The following is an 18345-nucleotide window of genomic DNA, read 5'->3' on the forward strand; positions in this document are numbered from 1 at the left end:
TTGGGATTATACATGCCAAGGAAATCCAAGTTTCAAGCCATCTTTGTTGTTGGTTACCTCTTATCTGTAATTTGTTCAGTTGGTTGTTGTTGAATCTGATACAGATTGGATATGAGTTTCGGTTTCTTCTTCTTCTTGCGGGTTGAAGAGGCTATTTAGGGTTTTGCTTGTTTTCTCATGTCGAATTGGTTTTAGGACTCAGGAATGAATCACAGTGAAGATCTCTTCTTCTTAGCTATAGATATGTTGGGAGTTGGAATCTTTGTGTTTTTATTTTATTCATACAAAGTCTTAACTTCTTAAAATCAAAATTACACAAGATTACTAACAGGACTAATTTCCTTAATCTCACAGCAACCCTAGATGATCCCTGTCAAGATGATCCACTTCGTACCTAAGGAGGAACCATGGTGAGTAACCTAGATTTTTATAAAATAACCCACCCTACATCAAACAAGCTCTTGTATAAATGAAATCAATCAAGTCAATCTTAAAAAGTCACCTGATTGATATCAACATAAACAACAACAATCAAATAACAAATCTTACTACTATTAATAATATACAAGAATGAAGCATCCTATTACTACTAAAAATCCTGTCTGTTCATCGTTCCAGTGCTTCCAACACATGCCTCATCGAAGGTCTCCTCTCCGGGCAGCCCTCTTCTATGCACGACATCGCAATCTTTACAACTCCCATAACTTCCTCCTCTTTCTCATTCTCCGCTATATCCTCAACCAACCGCGAATCCAATACATCACACAGTGGCTTCTTCTCTTCTATCCACAACTTCATCAACTCAATAGCATCCATTCTTCCCATTATCATCTCAATCAGTATTACTCCAAACGAATAAACATCCCACTTTTGCGATGCTTTCAGACTTTTCCCTGCCTCCGGGGCTTGATAATACCACCCCGACTTCAATCCTCCACTTTCGGTTTTCTTCATCCCACTAGTTCCAACCGCCCTTGGGGACCCTCCAGCTATATTAGCCAGCCTCCCAAGTCCAAAGTCACAAATTTTCGGATCCATATTTTCATCCAACAGTATATTGCTCGGTTTCAAATCACCATGTACATATCTTTTTGGGCTGTATTCGTGTAGATAAACAAGACCTTTTGCAATTCCCTTCATAATCTTCAGTCTAATATCCCATGAAAATGCGTCCTTCCCTGTCAAATCCACAAGAACAAGAAAATTATTTCAGGTTTATCACTACTAAACTAAAAACTATACAAAAGAGATTAATTTACCATGAATAGCAGTTGAAAGGTTTCCGTTTGGGATGTAATCATAGATTAGAAGCTTCTCATCAACAGACCAGTAATAGGCTCTGAGTGTTACAACGTTTGGATGTCTAAGTTTTCCAATAGCTTCAACTTCAGTCTGAAATTCTTTCAATCTCTGTGAACCGCCTTCTCCCAATCTTCTAACTGCCAAAGTAACCCCATCTTCAAGAACAACTTTGTAAACAATCCCTATCCCGCTCTTCCCCAACACAAAAGCCGAAGCCTTCAGCAACTCGTCTAGATCAATTTCGAGCTGACCGTCCAAAGGAACCAGATCAAGATGTTCCACATTTTCAGACAAGGTTTCAGATTCATCCTTTTTTCTAAAGCACAACAAACACTCTTTCTTCCACATTCGTCTCCCTTTTGTATAGCAGTACGAGAACAGCAGCCCGATAAGGCATATGCCAATAACATCGCTGACAAGAATCGCAACAAGAACGGTTTTACTGAGCTCCCCGGTTCGGTTTCTAGAACCATCCGGAGCTTTTTGAGGCGGGTAATCAATAGGTATGAATGGGTACGATGAATTCAAACTAGGTTTATCCCATGAACAAGGATTTCTCAAAGGAGGGCCACAAAGACCGGGATTTCCAATGAAAGCTGTCGGTCCTCTGTTCACAAGAGCGCCATTCTGCGGTATCGACCCGCTTAAATTGTTGTAAGTTAGATCAATATAAACCTTTTCAGGTAGATCACCAAGACTGGTCGGGATTGAACCATTGAAAAGATTATGAGACAAATCAACAGTTCCTTGTAAATTGGTCAAATTACCCAAATCGGAAGGAACTGGACCAGCAAATCTGTTGAACGAGAGGTCGAGTTTCTCCAGCAATACCAAATTAGATCCGAATCCAGTTGGGAGATAACCGGTAAAATTGTTCTGGCTTAAATCAAGGATTCTCAATCTCTTGCAATCGATTAAGGACAAAGGCAATGACCCATTGAAGAAATTTTGTGACAGAACTAAAGCCTGAACATATTTGAGCTCCCCAATACCAGGATGAATAGACCCAGAAAGAGAGTTTCCGTAAAGAACCAAACTTTGAAGCCCTACGACTTTGAAGAGGTCAGTCGGTAACGTCCCAGAGAAGTTATTGTTTCTTAAGTTAAGATGCCTGAGCTGAGACAGAGATCCTAGAGAAGGGGAGATAAATCCGGAGAGGTTCTTCTTTGGCAGGGTAATGGATATAACATTGTATTGTTTGCAGGTAATACCATTCCAAGAACAAGGGTTTTCATGGGAATAGTTCCAGTTGTTGAGTGTTCCTTGTGGGTCGTTAGTAATAGAATGTTTAAAGGACAGGAGAGCATAACCTTCAGTGTTTAAACCGTTCACCTGAAGTATTATTACTAAATGGAAGCTGGAAAGTAGATACAGAAATGGAAAGAAAGCGAACATCTCCAGAAAAGTGGCGGTTGGAAACGGAAATATCAAAGACCTTAATTACTTACCTTTCTTGGACAGTGGACGAGCAAGTCAAGTGAAGTGAAGCGAAGCAGAGAGCAATGCGGATAGAAAGAACTGTTGAGAGAAAAGAGAGAGGGAGGAGGAGAAATGGCTAAGACTGACATCTGACAACTGTTAATGAAGAAAGGTAAAGTAAGATTCTTTATTTTATTTTAGTTTTGTAAGTAAAGGTAAAGTTGGATTCTTTATTTGCAAGTTCTTCTATAGACAATTTAGAAAGCATATTCAAATGGAGCTTGGCTCGGCATGCCTTGATCTGGTTCGTGGGGACCTATGCTCTGTAAAATAATGTGATATTATTATTATTATCTATGTTTCTTTTAGTGTGTTTTGGATGAGATCTATATATGTTGTCGGGAATCATTCGGGTTTGATTTTATGTCTTTCCCTTTTACCTAAGCTAGGCTGGAGGAGACCTGGGGTCATCTTCTTTAATTGACTGGTTTTGATCTTCAAATTAGCTGTCTTTCCCTTTTTATTACTATTTTGAATTAGCAAATTCTGTACCAATCACCTTTCATACAATTTTTTCTAAACTACCTACTTTTTCATATATATTTCTAAATTATCTATTTTTTTCTCTCTAAATCATTAATTAACCTTTTAATTACCTATTTATCACAATAAATCCAATAATTACTTTATTTTATAATTATATATAATTAAAATTAATAATACATATATTAAATAAAATATATTATATAAATATTAAAATAACACATATATTTTATTTTTACTTAATTTTATAAATATAATTGTTAGATAAAATTAGACCGGTTAATAGAACTTAACATAAATAAACCTCCTATGCAGGAACAGACAAAGAACCGGACCGGACAAACCAATGAACCGGTTAAGAAGCTCAACCGGTCAAACACTTAAACTGACCAGAAAATGACCGCACAAAAAAGGCAAGATCGGTCAAAACTAAACTCCTGATTAAACACCAGACAACCGGTCAGTTAGAAGCCAAAGGAATAACCGGAAGCCATCTGGTTAAACCGACCAGACCGGAAGCCATCCGGTGAAGATAAATAACCGACCAGCATAAGAAGATACTTCGGGTATCTGTTGAGAATGATACCAAAGGAACAGACTGAACATTTCCATATTCATACAAGTCTGAGGACAGTCTGCAGGCGGCAGAAAACTGTCCTACAAGATCTTTCCACTTCAGGATAAATCAGAAAGGCAATCTTCCAAGTATAGACAATTGTCCAACCGACCGTTACCACATTGAGTAAAAGACAAACCGAGCCGGTTTGTCCTACATACTGGAAGAACAGATAGCCAGGCCTGAAATGTTGACCGCCAGGTCTGAATCACTGAACCTCTACTCAACCAATCAAATTCAAAAAATTAAATATGACCGTTGACATATTTCACCTATAAAAGGAGCAGCTGAAGAGGAGTAAATGTGGGACAAAGTGGACAATTAATTTACAAGTGATAAGATTGTGTTCTATCTCTAGAAAAGCTTAAGTGCTAAATTGAAGTGTGTATTTATAATTTCGGTGTAAATTGTACGGGTGTTATCGAGCAGGAAATAAGTCTCGATCGGATTGTATTTGTATTCCTTAGTGAATATCCTTCTCGCGGTTTCGAGAGGAAGGGGTGACGTAAGAGTTTTATCTCCGAACATCCATAAAAACTTGTCTTGTTATTTACTTTCTGCCGGTTCTACATTCTAACCGATCTGTACTAACCTACCTACACCGCCTTGACCGACTCTACACTACCTAAACCGAATCACCGAGTTACAAAACCGACCTAGCAAACTTCCAAACTTGTCTCACTAAAAATCGGTTCTGTCTATCCTGTAAGTGTGCTGCTTCAACCTGAAACAAACCTCTTCCGCGCTTGAACCTGGTTCAAGGGTTTGTGACAGTTTGTGTAGTATTGAAACCCCGGTGTTAATTTCTAACCGGATTAATCACCACATTTTGAGTGAGACGCGCTAACCGGCCCAACCCCGGTCCCCCAGTCGCGACCTAGATCCTAACAATAATATATATAATTAATTATTACACATTTTAAATTAAATAATTTAAATAAATATTACAAACTAAAATAAAATATTATACACTAAAATAAAATAAAATACATAAAATTTTAATAACATTATTAAAATAAAATATATAATTATATTATATAAATATTAAAATAATATATATATATATTACATAAATATTAACATATATTTTATGTAAATGCGTAAAATATTATAAATATTTTAAAATTTATGTAATATATTTTATTTTAAGGTTTTTTAAATTGATACTTTTATAAATATTTGAAGGTTTATGTAATTTATTTTAAGGTTTAGTTTAATTTAGTTTATTTAAGGTTTATGTTATATATTTTATTTTAGTTTATAATATTTATTTTAATTATTTAATTTGTTGTTGCTTAGTTTTAATTATATATATTATATTTATAAAATTAAGTAGAAACAAAATATATGTGTTAATTTAATATTTATGTAATATATGTTATTTTAATATTAATATAATATAATATATTTTATTTTAATTTATAATATTTAAATGAATTATTTAATTTATAATGTTTAATTTTAATTATATATATTATATTTATAAAAATAAATAAAAATAATATATATATATATATATATTAATTTTTATTATATAAAATTATAAAATAAAGTAATTATTATATTTAATGTGGAAAATGAGGAATTAAAATGTTAATTAATGATTTAGAGAGAGAATGGTGGGTAGTTTGAGAATGTGAATAAAAATGTGGGTAGTTTGAGAATGTGAATAAAAATGTGGGTAGTATGAGAATGTGAATAAAAAAGTGGATAGTTTGAAAAAATTGTTTGAAATGTGGGTGAGACAATAATTAATTGTTAATAAGGGTAGAACATAGAATCAATTTCTGTCTTACCCACCTCTCAAACAATTTTTCTAAAATACCCACATTTTTTTCCACATTTCCAAACTATCCACATTTCTCTCTAAATTATTAATTAACATGTTAATTACACCTATTCCACATTAAATCCACTAATTACCTTATTTTATAAATATATATAATTAAAATTAATTATATATAATTAAAATTAATAATACATATATATTTTATTTTTACTTAATTTTATAAATATAATATATATAATTAAAATTAAATATTATATTAAATATTATAAATTAAACTAAAATATATTATATTATATAAATATTAAAATAACACATATATTAAATAAATATTAAATTAACACATATATTTTTTACTTAATTTTATAAATATAATATATATAATTAAAACTAAATAATAATAAATTAAATAATTAAAATAAAATATATAACATAAATCTTAAATAGAATAAATTAAATTAAATCTTAAATTAAATTACATAACCTTAAAATATTTATAAAAATATAATTTAAAAAACCTTAAAATAAAATAAATTACATAAACTTTAACATATTTATAATATTTTACGCATAAAATATACTTGTTAGGTTAATATTTATGTAATATATATTTTATTCTAGTATATAATATATTTTACGTATAAAGTATACATGTATGTTAGGTTAATATTTCTGTAATATATATATTATTTTAATATTTATGTAATATATATATTATTTTAATATTTATATAATATAATATATTTTATTTTAGTATATAATATTTAATTTAGTTTTTAATATTTATTTAAATTATTTAATTTAGAATGTTTAATTTTAATTATATATATATTTTCTTTATCAAATTAACTAAAAATAAAATATATGTGTTATTTTAATATTTATGTAATATATTTTTGTTTAACATATGTATTATTAGTTTTGATTATATATATTTAAAAAAGGATAATTAAAAGGATTATTAATAATTTAGAAAGAGAATTGTGAGTAGTTTAGAAATATGAATGAAAATGTGGATATTTGAGAAAAATTATTTAAAATGTGGGTAAGACAAGGATTGGTCAGTAAAACATATTCATAATTATAGAATTCAGCATATTTTTTTAGACAGACAGACACTTTTGAAACATCCCGGGTCTAATGAAGAAGGACCCTATTTATCCAACTCATGTAACTAACTAGCTAGCTAGCTAGCTATATTGAATCATATATTAAAGTGTTTGGTTTTCAACATTAATATCAAAAGTTAAAAGCACATCGAGACCAAATCTGACACTCACAAAAGTCATAACTTTCAGACGGTTTGCAGCCCTAGGATCAGTTGGCCGGCTGCTGGTATGTATACTGCATATTTTGCTTCAACGTAAATATTATTTACAACTTTTGGTTCAATAGTTGCTATTCAATCTCCAATCCTATTACTTTTACCAAAGAAAGAACAAATAGGTTAATTATGGAATGGAGACAGACAACTTGTGTCAGTTTTTCTGTATTATTTCGAAAAATAAAACGAGTTATGTAACTCAAAAATATAGGTCCCTAAGAAATTAAAATCGTTAATGGGTCACGCTACTCTCCTAAATATAAAGAAAACTATAAATGTATAAATTTACCTCATCATTTATTTTTTATTATTATTATTTTAGAAAGTTACCACAGTTTTTTTAATAATAATCTCACTTTAGTTTATAACCTTTTTAGTGTGAATGTTATTTGAGACCCTTAATCCTAAAATATGTTATAATTAAAAATTGATCATATCATAACGTGGTTTACAGTAAAATAAGATAGACCTGAATTTAAATAGGCTAATTATTATTTTTAATTAAATGAAAACTAGCATGATACCACGGCCATATTCCCGCTTAAATTCAAAGCGCAAACGCTTTCCGTGACCCTTTAGTCTCTAAAAATGTGGTCATACTTAAGTAAGTTAAACATATAGCCCGTAAATACACTTAAGCATTTAACCAGACACAAAACTTGTCGACCCGTCGGGATTCAAACTTAGGAGATCAATCATTTCACTTATTTCAATATTCTTATTAGGTTGTAAATAAGTAAATATTATATATAGAGTTTTGATTGTATAAATTTATTTGATTCTACTCTACAATGCATTATATATTTCTTGTACAGGCTAAGCTAGTTTAATTCAAAAGGTTAAATAGTAACCCAAAAAAAAAACTGAAATATGACACACTGAACTATTATTTATGCCAAACTGATTAACAACAAATTAGAATAAATAATAAACAAGAATCTACCCCCTTTCCCCCCTTGGGAGTAAGGAAAGAATAAACAAAAAAACTCACAAAAACAAATAGCTTAATTGTCCACAAATTTCTAAAAAAAATATTATGGAGATATTCAAATTAATCTGCAAAACTGAATGGCCGTTGGATAATTCATTCAGTAATCTGCAAAAATGCTTCCTTCCTCTGTCTCCTCATTTCATCATAGAAGCTCTGGATAAACTTCTCAGCCCTTTCATCAACAGACAACCAGTCATCTTCTTCTTCTTCCTCTTCTTCTTCTTCGTCTTCTCCCCCATCACTTTCTGTAAACTCCACCATTTTTGTTTCTTCCATTGAATTACCAAAGCTTTCAATTCTCATCAGCTCACTACTCTGTATTTTCTTCTCATCCTCCAACATGCACACACAATTAAGGAAATACAACAGGGAATGATGAAGTTTATTGAATAATTTTCTATTCTTGAATGTGGGTCTCCTCCCGTATTGAATGAGAGGAGATCGGGTGCTTGAAGGGGGTGAGTATTGATATTCTTGATCTTGGATGTATCCATAGCCATAGGAGCTGTAATGCCGAACAAGTTCCAATTTCCTCCATTTCTTCAGAATAACGAGCTTCCTGATTATGGGTTTTCTCACTTTGGCTATCAAGATTGAAACTTTCTTCAAATTGAACACCTTTTGGAAAATGGGTAATCTCTTTCTCTGCATTATGTTAGCAAACAAGATGAATATTCAAAGGATTCGTTTGGGAATTCTCTTGGGTCTGGACGGTTTTAAATGGTGTTGGAAAGAGAAAAAAGAGGAACGTGAAACTGTGGGGCCGCCGAGCTGTAAAATGGTGGTGCCTGGTCGGTGTTCCACATTGGATTATTTTTATTTGTTGGTATCCGCGGATATAGCCGTTTGAACTTTGAACATCTTAAGTAAGTAGGGTTCATCTTCAATTCTCATATATTTTAACCAAATTAATGAATGTATTAAATTTAAAAACTGTTTTTATGAAAGAAAAAAAAATATAACTAAAGGGTTTAATTAAGGTTAACTTCTATTAATCTACTTAATCATCATTAAAGTTTATTTTAAAATTGTTTTTGACAAATGTGTAAAATGATATTAGTTATTAAAAAGATTTAAGTTATTTTTTAATTAAACAATATATTAATAGTTTTTAATGAATGAAAAATAAAGAGAGTCGAGAATGCGTTATTTAAAGAATTGTTTGAAAACTTAGAAAAGATATTTGATTTTGTTTGTCTTGAGTTATTATTATTATTATTATTATTATATTTATATATATATATATATTAATTAGCTATTTTTATAAATACATACTAAATCTTACTCATATAATTCAAAAATATATCTGTAAAAAAGTTAAATAATAATCCTTAAAATAACCCTACCTTACTTTTATTGCAATATGACTTTTACTAAGGCCTAATTCGTTCTTGTAAAATTTTTTTATTTAATTTAATATCAAATCAGTTTTTCAATTAATCATTTTTCACCAATCACATTGCTCATTTTATTAACCAAAATATTAAAATACCTTCTATTTTAAATTATTATTTTTTTTATTTTATTTATATATATCAATAATCTTTAAGTTTTTTATCAAAAATAATCATTATCATTTCAAAATCATCAACCATTATTATTTTTCTCTCTCTTTATTCAAATTTAAACTTGAAAACAATAGACTCTTTTGGTATATATATAATACACTACACATACATAGCTTTCTTAGCAAAGAAAAATTAAATTAGTTTTTCTTCCAAAAGTTATTTTTGGGAAATTTGGATGTAGGTAAACAAACCAACATTATAATAATCTGAATTATTTCATCAAAATATTAACTAGTTGTACATTTGTTATGATGCAGTATGTTTTTCCGGGCTTAGGGTTAAACAAAATAACCGCCAACCATCCTCTTCTTTCTAACTAATTATATTATATTATTTTTCATCATCAATTTTAGATAAATACATTTTATATTTTTTATTATACATTTTTCTCTAATTTTTTGGTTAAAATTAATTAATTAATAATAAATATTAAATACAAAATATATACATACACAAAATAATAAAATTATTTCAATAATCTCAAATGGTATAGTGATTAAAAGATTCACATTTCATGTTTAAGACCAGAGTTCAAATATCAAAACATACAAATTTAAATTTTCAAGAATAATTTTTTGATTAGAATATATGGTGGCACAACTTTTAAATAAAGGAAACAAGGCATCTGAAAGCGGGATGTCGGAATTAGTGGTTGGTTTGACGATCATTTGAAAGTGTGAGGTCACGAGATAAAGGTTAAGTTGTGGGTGGTTTGTGGAGTGTGATGTCGAAATTAGTGTTGATTTGACAATCATTTTAAAGTATGAGGTCACGAGATAGAGGTATAATGGTAGGTGGTTTATCGAGTGTGAGGTCGAAATTAATGGTTAGTTTGACGAGCATTTGAAAATAAGAAGTCACGAGATGGAGGTCGGGTGGTGGGTGGTTTGTCGGCGGAGGGGATAAAGAGGCATATGAAAACGTGTGATTCACAAGATGATTGTCTATTGAGAGTTAATGGTTGGTTTGACGTTGGATAAGAAGTCTGTGATCAATTGGGATTTATAGTTGATTTGTTCAAGTGACAGTAAAATAGATGTCAACTAAGATTGGTGAGTCACAAAATTATGGTCAGTAGATGGTTTGTCGATGAGATAAAGAGGCATATGAAAAAATGTGAGTCACAAGATTATGGTCAGTGGATGGTTTATCGAATGAATAAAGAGACATATAAGGGGATAAAGAGACATGAAAAAGTGTGAGTCACAAGATGAGGGTTAGTTGGGGGTTAGTGATTGGGTTTTAACGATGGATAAGAGGTGTGTGATCAATTGAGATTGGTTGTTGATTTGTTGAATTGAAAGTAAAAGAGAAGTCGATTAAGATTGGTGAGTGATTTGTCAAGAGATAAAGAGACATATGAAAAAATGCGAGTCACAAAATTAGGGTTTGTGGGGTGGTTTGCCGAGTGGATAAAGAGTCATATGAAAAAGTGTGAGTCACAAGAGTATGATCAGTGGTGGTTTTCCGAGAAGATAAAAATACATATAAAAAGTGTGAGTCATAGGATGAGAGTGAATTGAGGGTTAAGCGAGTGACGATAAGTCAAAATATATGTTAACATTAAGTTTAATCTAAACTTAATTTTTATAAACTAAAATTTTAATTTAAAATTAATTAAATTTGAATAATATTAATTTTATCTAAAATATTTATAAATAAATTATATTTTTTTATCTGTGCAAAATTAATGCTAGTTGTGTAAAATGATATTAAAAAGATTTATGTTATTTTTTTAATTAAACAATATATTAATAGTGTTAATCATTAGTTTGAAAAGAATAAATAAAGAGAATTTAGAGCGCAGTATTATTTAAAGAATCGTTTGACAACGTAAATTTATTTGAGTTGGTTTACGTCTATATATTAAATGGCAATTTTTAATAAATACATACTAAAATTATCTCACCCATATAATTCAAAATAATCTTTAAATATGACCAACGGCCTACCTAATTTTAATGCCAGCCTGATGGGCCTAAAAACGGGCTTTAAAGTTTAGGCCCAGATTTATCGTTTTTTTGGTTCTGTGATATGGATTTGACGTTAAAACTGCCTCTCCGTCCCTATTGCGGTGTATATACTATATACATACATACATACATAGCTTTCTTTCTTCTTCCAAAAGTTCCCATTAATTTGAGCATTAAATAAGTTTGCTCTGATCGGCCGGCCGGAAAATGATGACAATTTATCAAAATCAACAGAAAGAACCAGAGGGAGAGGTGCGGATGGCTCCGGCGAGATCGAAGCTTCACAATATGATGCTTCCGCCGAGTTTGACTTGGGGTAATTCGAGGCCTGTTTGGTCGTTCAACCAGAGGGGGAAACCTATCGCTAAAATACAATCCATCGTCGTTGATCGGGGGAGAGAATCAGAATCGGCATCGACATCTACGACGAAATATTTTGAGAAGGCGCCGTCGCTGTTGCCGGCGGCGGTTGGATCAGGTGATTCCGGTTTGAGATCCAGCGGCGGAATTGATGGAGACGGAGGTATCGGTGCGGAGAGGGAGAAAATAATATCGGATTTGAAGTTTGCTACGAATGAGATGCATTTAGCGTTTATGAAGGAATGTTCGAAGCCGCCGCCGCCGGTGGTGGTGCAGTTAGATGCGAGTTCATCGCGGCTGCCGTGGAATTTGCGGTCGAAGAAAGTAGATGTGTGCAAGTCTCAAGTTGATGAAAAAAAGGTAATCAAAGATGAGAAGAAACAGAAAGGAAAGAAGAGATTCTCAATTTGTTTATCACATAGTGAGATTGAAGAAGATTTCATGGCGATCGTTGGTCATCGGCCTCCCAAAAGGCCGAAGAAACGAAGCAAGATTGTGCAGAAGGAATTGGATGTAAGTAGTAAAATCAATCAATTAAACTTGATCACTTGTTGTATGATCATTGATCTAAATCTAATTACTCCATTGTTCATTCGTTCATTGATTCATGCAGGATCTTTTTCCGGGACTAGGGTTAGCACAAGTAACAGCCGGCAAATACAAAGTTTCCGGTCCTCGTAACTTCTGATTATGATTAAAGCCCTAAGATGACTCAATGTAGTTTTTTTTTTTTCATTAATTCAGATTATATTCATTATACTATTGTGATTATATTAATAAAATAACTTGTAATTCATTGTCTAATTATATTTTATTTATTTTATTTTAATATAGGAATACCCCACAATTTTGAAAAAATCAAAAACATGTAATGTTGGATATTTTAGTCACTTCAATTACTTTATTAATTGAATACATATTTTAATTAGTGTCTCATACAACTTAATAAATTATATTTTCTTATCATCTCAAATTTTGTTTGTAAAATTCAACTACAATTTTATACTAATTAAAATTGGAAAATAATGAGAAGTCAGACAAACAAAATATTACTCATTTGTAATTCAAATTAAAATAAAATATATTAATAAATATAAATTTAATTGAAATATAACCATTTTTTTAAATCATATAAGAAACTATGGTAATATAATATTAATATAACATAAATTACATACAAATAATGAAAATATAAGATTATCACGAGTTTATATAGTATTTGGTCCTTGAAACCTTAATTGATATATATTTGAGATTAAAAACTATTCTTTCAAAATAAAGACTCCAACTTTATAAAATGCTCAAATAAACCTTTGATATGTCTCAACTAAATAACATAAATATACTGTCAATGTCAAAATATTTTTATAGTTGTATAACCTAACAAAATATTATATTTTATTTTATGTTAATTTTTTTTTTATCAATATTATATACTAAAATATATAAAAAAAATAATTCAATATTATTTTATTTTTACTAAACAATTCAAAGTTATATAACACAAACACTAAAAGAAGATTTTTTTGTGTAGTAAAATAATATGTGACTGGAATATTTTTGTTTGGCTTAAGATATTAAAAGTGAATTTGAATAAAAAATATATAAAGGTATAAATATATAATAAAATATACTTTTAGTTGATCATTTAAATGATATATTAAATGGTAAAATTAAGATTGAATAGTGAGTTTTTTAAATTTATTTGCAAATAAAATCCAACCCGACTAACCAGTTCTTAAATACTGCTCTATTTACAATATATCTTTTGTTATCTGCATATTGTCCTATGCTGTCATAGTCTTTCCAGATTTTTTTATGTAAAATTATTATGGAATGTGTAATTTGGGAATTATTCAACCAAATTTGTGCTGACGTGTTTGTCAATTTTTATGAGCTAACCAGACTTATAACTTTGATATTTAGCCGACTATTTTTTAGTCAAATTTGTATCAAGTCACCCAAAATTTGTTCATCAAATTTTAAAAATGGTTCGTGACTCATCCATAAAGTGATAGCTTAGACCACAGCTATCTTTAGAAAAATAAATAAAAAATTTAATTGATTTTTATTGTAATTGGGTTGGGAACAAAGAGATCTCTTGTATTGTTTTATGATTATGTTATTAATGAAATATAAATTGGTTGAGATTATTATTATTATTATTTTGCATATTGCCACTTAACTAAATTGAATTTAAAAATATTTTTATATTTAAAATAAGATTTGATATGAAATATGAATTCAAATAAGTTTTCAGTGACATTGTTATGTTATATATTGTTCACGCATATTTATACAAATATTAAAAATAATTGAGAATGAATTTGGAAAGGAATAGAATAATTTTTTTTTCAACCAATTATAATTTCACGTTATTTCTTCTCTCATCTATATATATATAATGATGCTTAATTTTTAAAGTGTCCGGATTGGCGGGTCGAGAGCTGTGGTTAATTTGGATACTTGGGTCGGATTGTGGGTTGACCGGTTTTTAAATTTAAAACGGTTAAAATTAAAAATGCTAGAGGTATGTTTCGAACTTGCAACCTAACAAAACAAGTACAACTCTTTAACCAACTAGGCTACAAAGACTTTATATGTTAAATTCAACACCAAATTTGATAAACGCGGGACGTTTTAATATTAATATAAGTTCAACTTTTTAACTAAGTAATCTATATATATATATATTGATGCCTAATTTTTAAAGTGTCCGGATTGGCGGGTCGAGAGCTGTGGTTAATTTAGATACTTGGGTCGGATTGTGGGTTGACCCGTTTTTAAATTTAAAACGGTTAAAAATAAAATTAAAAATGCTAGAGGTATGTTTCGAACTTGCAACCTAACAAAACAAGTACAACTCTTTAACCAACTAGGCTACAAAGACTTTATATTTTAAATTCAACACCAAATTTGATAAACGCGGGACGTTTTAATATTAATATAAGTTCAACTTTTTAACTAACTAATCTATATATATATAATGATGCTTAATTTTTAAAGTGTCCGGATTGGCGGGTCGAGAGCTGTGGTTAATTTGGATACTTGGGTCGGATTGTGGGTTGACCCGTTTTTAAATTTAAAACGATTAAAAATAAAATTAAAAATGCTAGAGGTATGTTTCGAACTTGCAACCTAACAAAACAAGTACAACTCTTTAACCAACTAGGCTACAAAGACTTTATATTTTAAATTCAACACCAAATTTGATAAACGCGGGACGTTTTAATATTAATATAAGTTCAACTTTTTAACTAACTAATCTATATATATATATATAATGATGCTTAATTTTTAAAGTGTCCGGATTGGCGGGTCGAGAGCTGTGGTTAATTTGGATACTTGGGTCGGATTGTGGGTTGACCCGTTTTTAAATTTAAAACGGTTAAAAATAAAATTAAAAATGCTAGAGGTATGTTTCGAACTTGCAACCTAACAAAACAAGTACAACTCTTTAACCAACTAAGCTACAAAGACTTTATATTTTAAATTCAACACCAAATTTGATAAACGCGGGACGTTTTAATATTAATATAAGTTCAACTTTTTAACTAACTAATCTATATATATATAATGATGCTTAATTTTTAAAGTGTCCGGATTGGCGGGTCGAGAGCTGTGGTTAATTTGGATACTTGGGTCGGATTGTGGGTTGACCCGTTTTTAAATTTAAAACGGTTAAAAATAAAATTAAAAATGCTAGAAGTATGTTTCGAACTTACAACCTAACAAAACATGTACAACTCTTTAACCAACTAGGCTACAAAGACTTTATATTTTAAATTCAACACCAAATTTGATAAACGCGGGGCGTTTTAATATTAATATAAGTTCAACTTTTTAACTAACTAATCTATATATATATAATGATGCTTAATTTTTAAAATGTCCGGATTGGCGGGTCGAGAGCTGTGGTTAATTTGGATACTTGGGTCGGATTGTGGGTTGACCCATTTTTAAATTTAAAACGGTTAAAAATAAAATTAAAAATGCTAGAGGTATGTTTCGAATTGCAACCTAACAAAACGGTTAAAACTCTTTAACCAACTAGGCTACAAAGACTTTATATTTTAAATTCAACACCAAATTTGATAAACGCGGGACGTTTTAATATTAATATAAATTCAACTTTTTAACTAACTAATCTATATAGGTGTTGAGTAAATGGATACTTGGGTCGGATTGTGGGTTGACCCACCCATAAACTTAAAACGGTTAAAAATAAAATAAAAAATGTTATCCGTAATTTTTTTTCACGATTTTTATATTAATACTCGTGCAAATGCACGGAAAAATGCTAGTTCTTTTTTATCCTCCTTCATTATTTGATAATAAAAATATATACTAACGTTTCAATACTTTATTTTTCTTAAAATGAATAAAACAGGGCTGTGGAGGGAGATAGAAATAACGGTAGAAGAACATCGGCAAAGAGGTTTGAACTTGTTCATAAGAATCGGCTAGGACGAGCGAATCAGCGCAATACCTTTTGTAGACGACGTCGTCACTCCATTGCGCACTGCCAAGTTCATCGAATCTTGATCTTGAGTTGCTGAGGGCCCTAGTATTGTGCATTTATCCATCCTTTCTCGTCTTCTTTCAAAAGATAAAGATACATTTTGCATGTATCGGCTGACAAATCATGTCCATAATGCTCGATTGAGTCTTCTTCCACTCTTGGCGGCTATCCAGCAAACACGTTGTCCTATTTTCCAGCGGATGACGTAAATTCTTAAAATGTTAGTGCTCTTTACTTGAAATGCTTTCTTCGTTCTCGAATTTTAATATTATTTATTTATTTATTATTTGCTAGTCTATTTAATCATTTCACTACACTTTCAATTCCATTTTACTTAATCTTAATCAAATTGAAGGAGAGGTCCTGATTGTTGCTTTTGACTTGTATTCTATAGAGATGCAAATAGTTGTAGACTGTAGCTGTAATCTTGATTTTAGGGTTCTGCAGTAATCTTATTCGTAAATGAAACTCTTCCTGAGAGTAGGATCTTAGTTAATGATGTGTCAATCAATTAAGTTACTAGTATGTGGTTATTTCTTCTATATGGTGAATTGGTGATTGATGTTGATTTTTCTAAAGTAATTAGCATTGTATTAATAATGATTCATCATATTATTTATATTTGTGAAATACAAGTCAATAGCTGCAGAAAAATATTGATTGAGTCATGGGTAAAGATCTTTGAAGATAAGAAGAAGACAGTACTAGAACATTGTTATGGTTTAAACAGGAATATTTATTTTTTCATGTTTTTCAACTGCTGTTGAAGATTTCTTGAACAAATGAAGTGCTAACTTATCTTTGAACTAAGGTGCAAATTAAAAGAAAAAATGCATTTTTTTTGCAAGAAAGGGCTATTGTTGGGTAATTGCATCCACATGTCTTAAGTTCTACTTACAATTTATTCGATTCTACAATCTCTACATTGGAAGTTGGTAACTTCTATATTGTTTCTTAAATGTTGCACACTTCAGACATGCCTTGCACACAATATGCAGTATGATGACGTGGATTGGCCTTCCTCATTTTTCTTTGCATGTTTATTAATGAAGATGAAGTATTAATCAGTTGCATCCAAATCCATAATTGAGAGATGTGATTTCTATGATGTTCGTGCCACAGGTTGTGGAATGAGGATAACCAGTTACCAAAAAAAATTGTATTATGAGACTCTGGACAGAACTTCCAAACGAATGTTGTATACTAACTATTTTCGTTGATTTTTTGCATGATTGTTATTTCAAATATGCTATTCCACCATTAGTGTATTTACTGAACTCATGCAACAGGAATGTGTACTGGAAGCGAAGGGCAACAACTAAAGTCCACCATCTTATTAAAAATGGAAGTCCTAGTTTTGTGCATGGAAAGTTGGAAGTTATATTGAAAACATGTCTTGGATCTGATTTATGCTTGATATCAAGTCCATAAGCATTTAAAATACAAATGTATTTTATTGCTTCTACTCCTTACATGTTACATCACATAGAAACTTAGAAAGTTCAACTATCTAGGATAAGCTAGCTGATGTGACTTTATGGCAGAATATGTTCTGGTCATTATAAATATATAGTTGAGTTCCACTTTATTTTTTTTAATGCATTCATTTGATTCTTCTGATTTTCTTGGGGGGGTTTTAGGGAGGCGACACTTGTCTACTGTCTCAATTATGATATTTGATGCTCGCAAAAGGATGAATAAAATGAAGATTGATTATTGCTAAAAACATGTTGCACTTATCTGCTTTAGTGCATGGAATCAATCATATGCTATACTCCTAGTCCCTATCTAGTCCTCTGATTATGGAGCAAACTTGGTAATCATATCAAAATGATTAATGTGGCTAGTGGACAACACATTATCAGATAGTCCTTTTCATCACATCAAATAAAGTAGAGATAATTATAGTTGTTATAGATGGCTAGGAAGTTGTGCCTTTCA

The 18345-nt window shown here is 30.4% G+C and overlaps 3 protein-coding genes across 3 annotated transcripts; 1 reads left to right on the forward strand and 2 right to left on the reverse strand.

The window, feature by feature from the left end:
* Window positions 1-178: 178 nt before the first annotated feature.
* Window positions 179-2926, reverse strand: LOC124925433 (receptor protein kinase-like protein ZAR1). The gene is made up of 2 exons (XM_047465431.1): window positions 1260-2926; window positions 179-1178 (listed from the first exon to the last, which is right to left on the reverse strand). The coding sequence occupies exons 1-2, from the start codon at window positions 2695-2697 to the stop codon at window positions 607-609; spliced, it is 2010 nt and encodes a 669-aa protein (XP_047321387.1). The 5' UTR covers window positions 2698-2926; the 3' UTR covers window positions 179-606.
* A 4928-nt stretch (window positions 2927-7854) lies between these two features.
* LOC124925439 (leiomodin-2) lies at window positions 7855-8653 on the reverse strand. The gene has a single exon (XM_047465439.1). It carries the CDS (start codon window positions 8630-8632, stop codon window positions 8075-8077), a length of 558 nt encoding a protein of 185 aa, XP_047321395.1. The 5' UTR covers window positions 8633-8653; the 3' UTR covers window positions 7855-8074.
* A 3034-nt stretch (window positions 8654-11687) lies between these two features.
* LOC124925437 lies at window positions 11688-12602 on the forward strand. Its single transcript, XM_047465436.1, has 2 exons — window positions 11688-12395; window positions 12496-12602. The coding sequence occupies exons 1-2, from the start codon at window positions 11730-11732 to the stop codon at window positions 12568-12570; spliced, it is 741 nt and encodes a 246-aa protein (XP_047321392.1). The 5' UTR covers window positions 11688-11729; the 3' UTR covers window positions 12571-12602.
* Window positions 12603-18345: the final 5743 nt, after the last annotated feature.

The sequence above is a fragment of the Impatiens glandulifera genome, chromosome 2 (assembly GCF_907164915.1).
Source record: "Impatiens glandulifera chromosome 2, dImpGla2.1, whole genome shotgun sequence".
Lineage (NCBI taxonomy): Eukaryota > Viridiplantae > Streptophyta > Magnoliopsida > Ericales > Balsaminaceae > Impatiens > Impatiens glandulifera.

Coding starts and splice junctions, on each gene's coding strand:
- LOC124925437 (XM_047465436.1), top strand. CDS start 11,730: ATGATGACAATTTATCAAAATCAACAGAAAGAACCAGAGGGAGAGGTG. Junction 12,396..12,495: donor TTGTGCAGAAGGAATTGGAT/GTAAGTAGTAAA, acceptor TGATTCATGCAG/GATCTTTTTCCGGGACTAGG.
- LOC124925433 (XM_047465431.1), bottom strand. CDS start 2,697: ATGTTCGCTTTCTTTCCATTTCTGTATCTACTTTCCAGCTTCCATTTA. Junction 1,179..1,259: donor CCTTTCAACTGCTATTCATG/GTAAATTAATCT, acceptor TGGATTTGACAG/GGAAGGACGCATTTTCATGG.
- LOC124925439 (XM_047465439.1), bottom strand. CDS start 8,632: ATGCAGAGAAAGAGATTACCCATTTTCCAAAAGGTGTTCAATTTGAAG.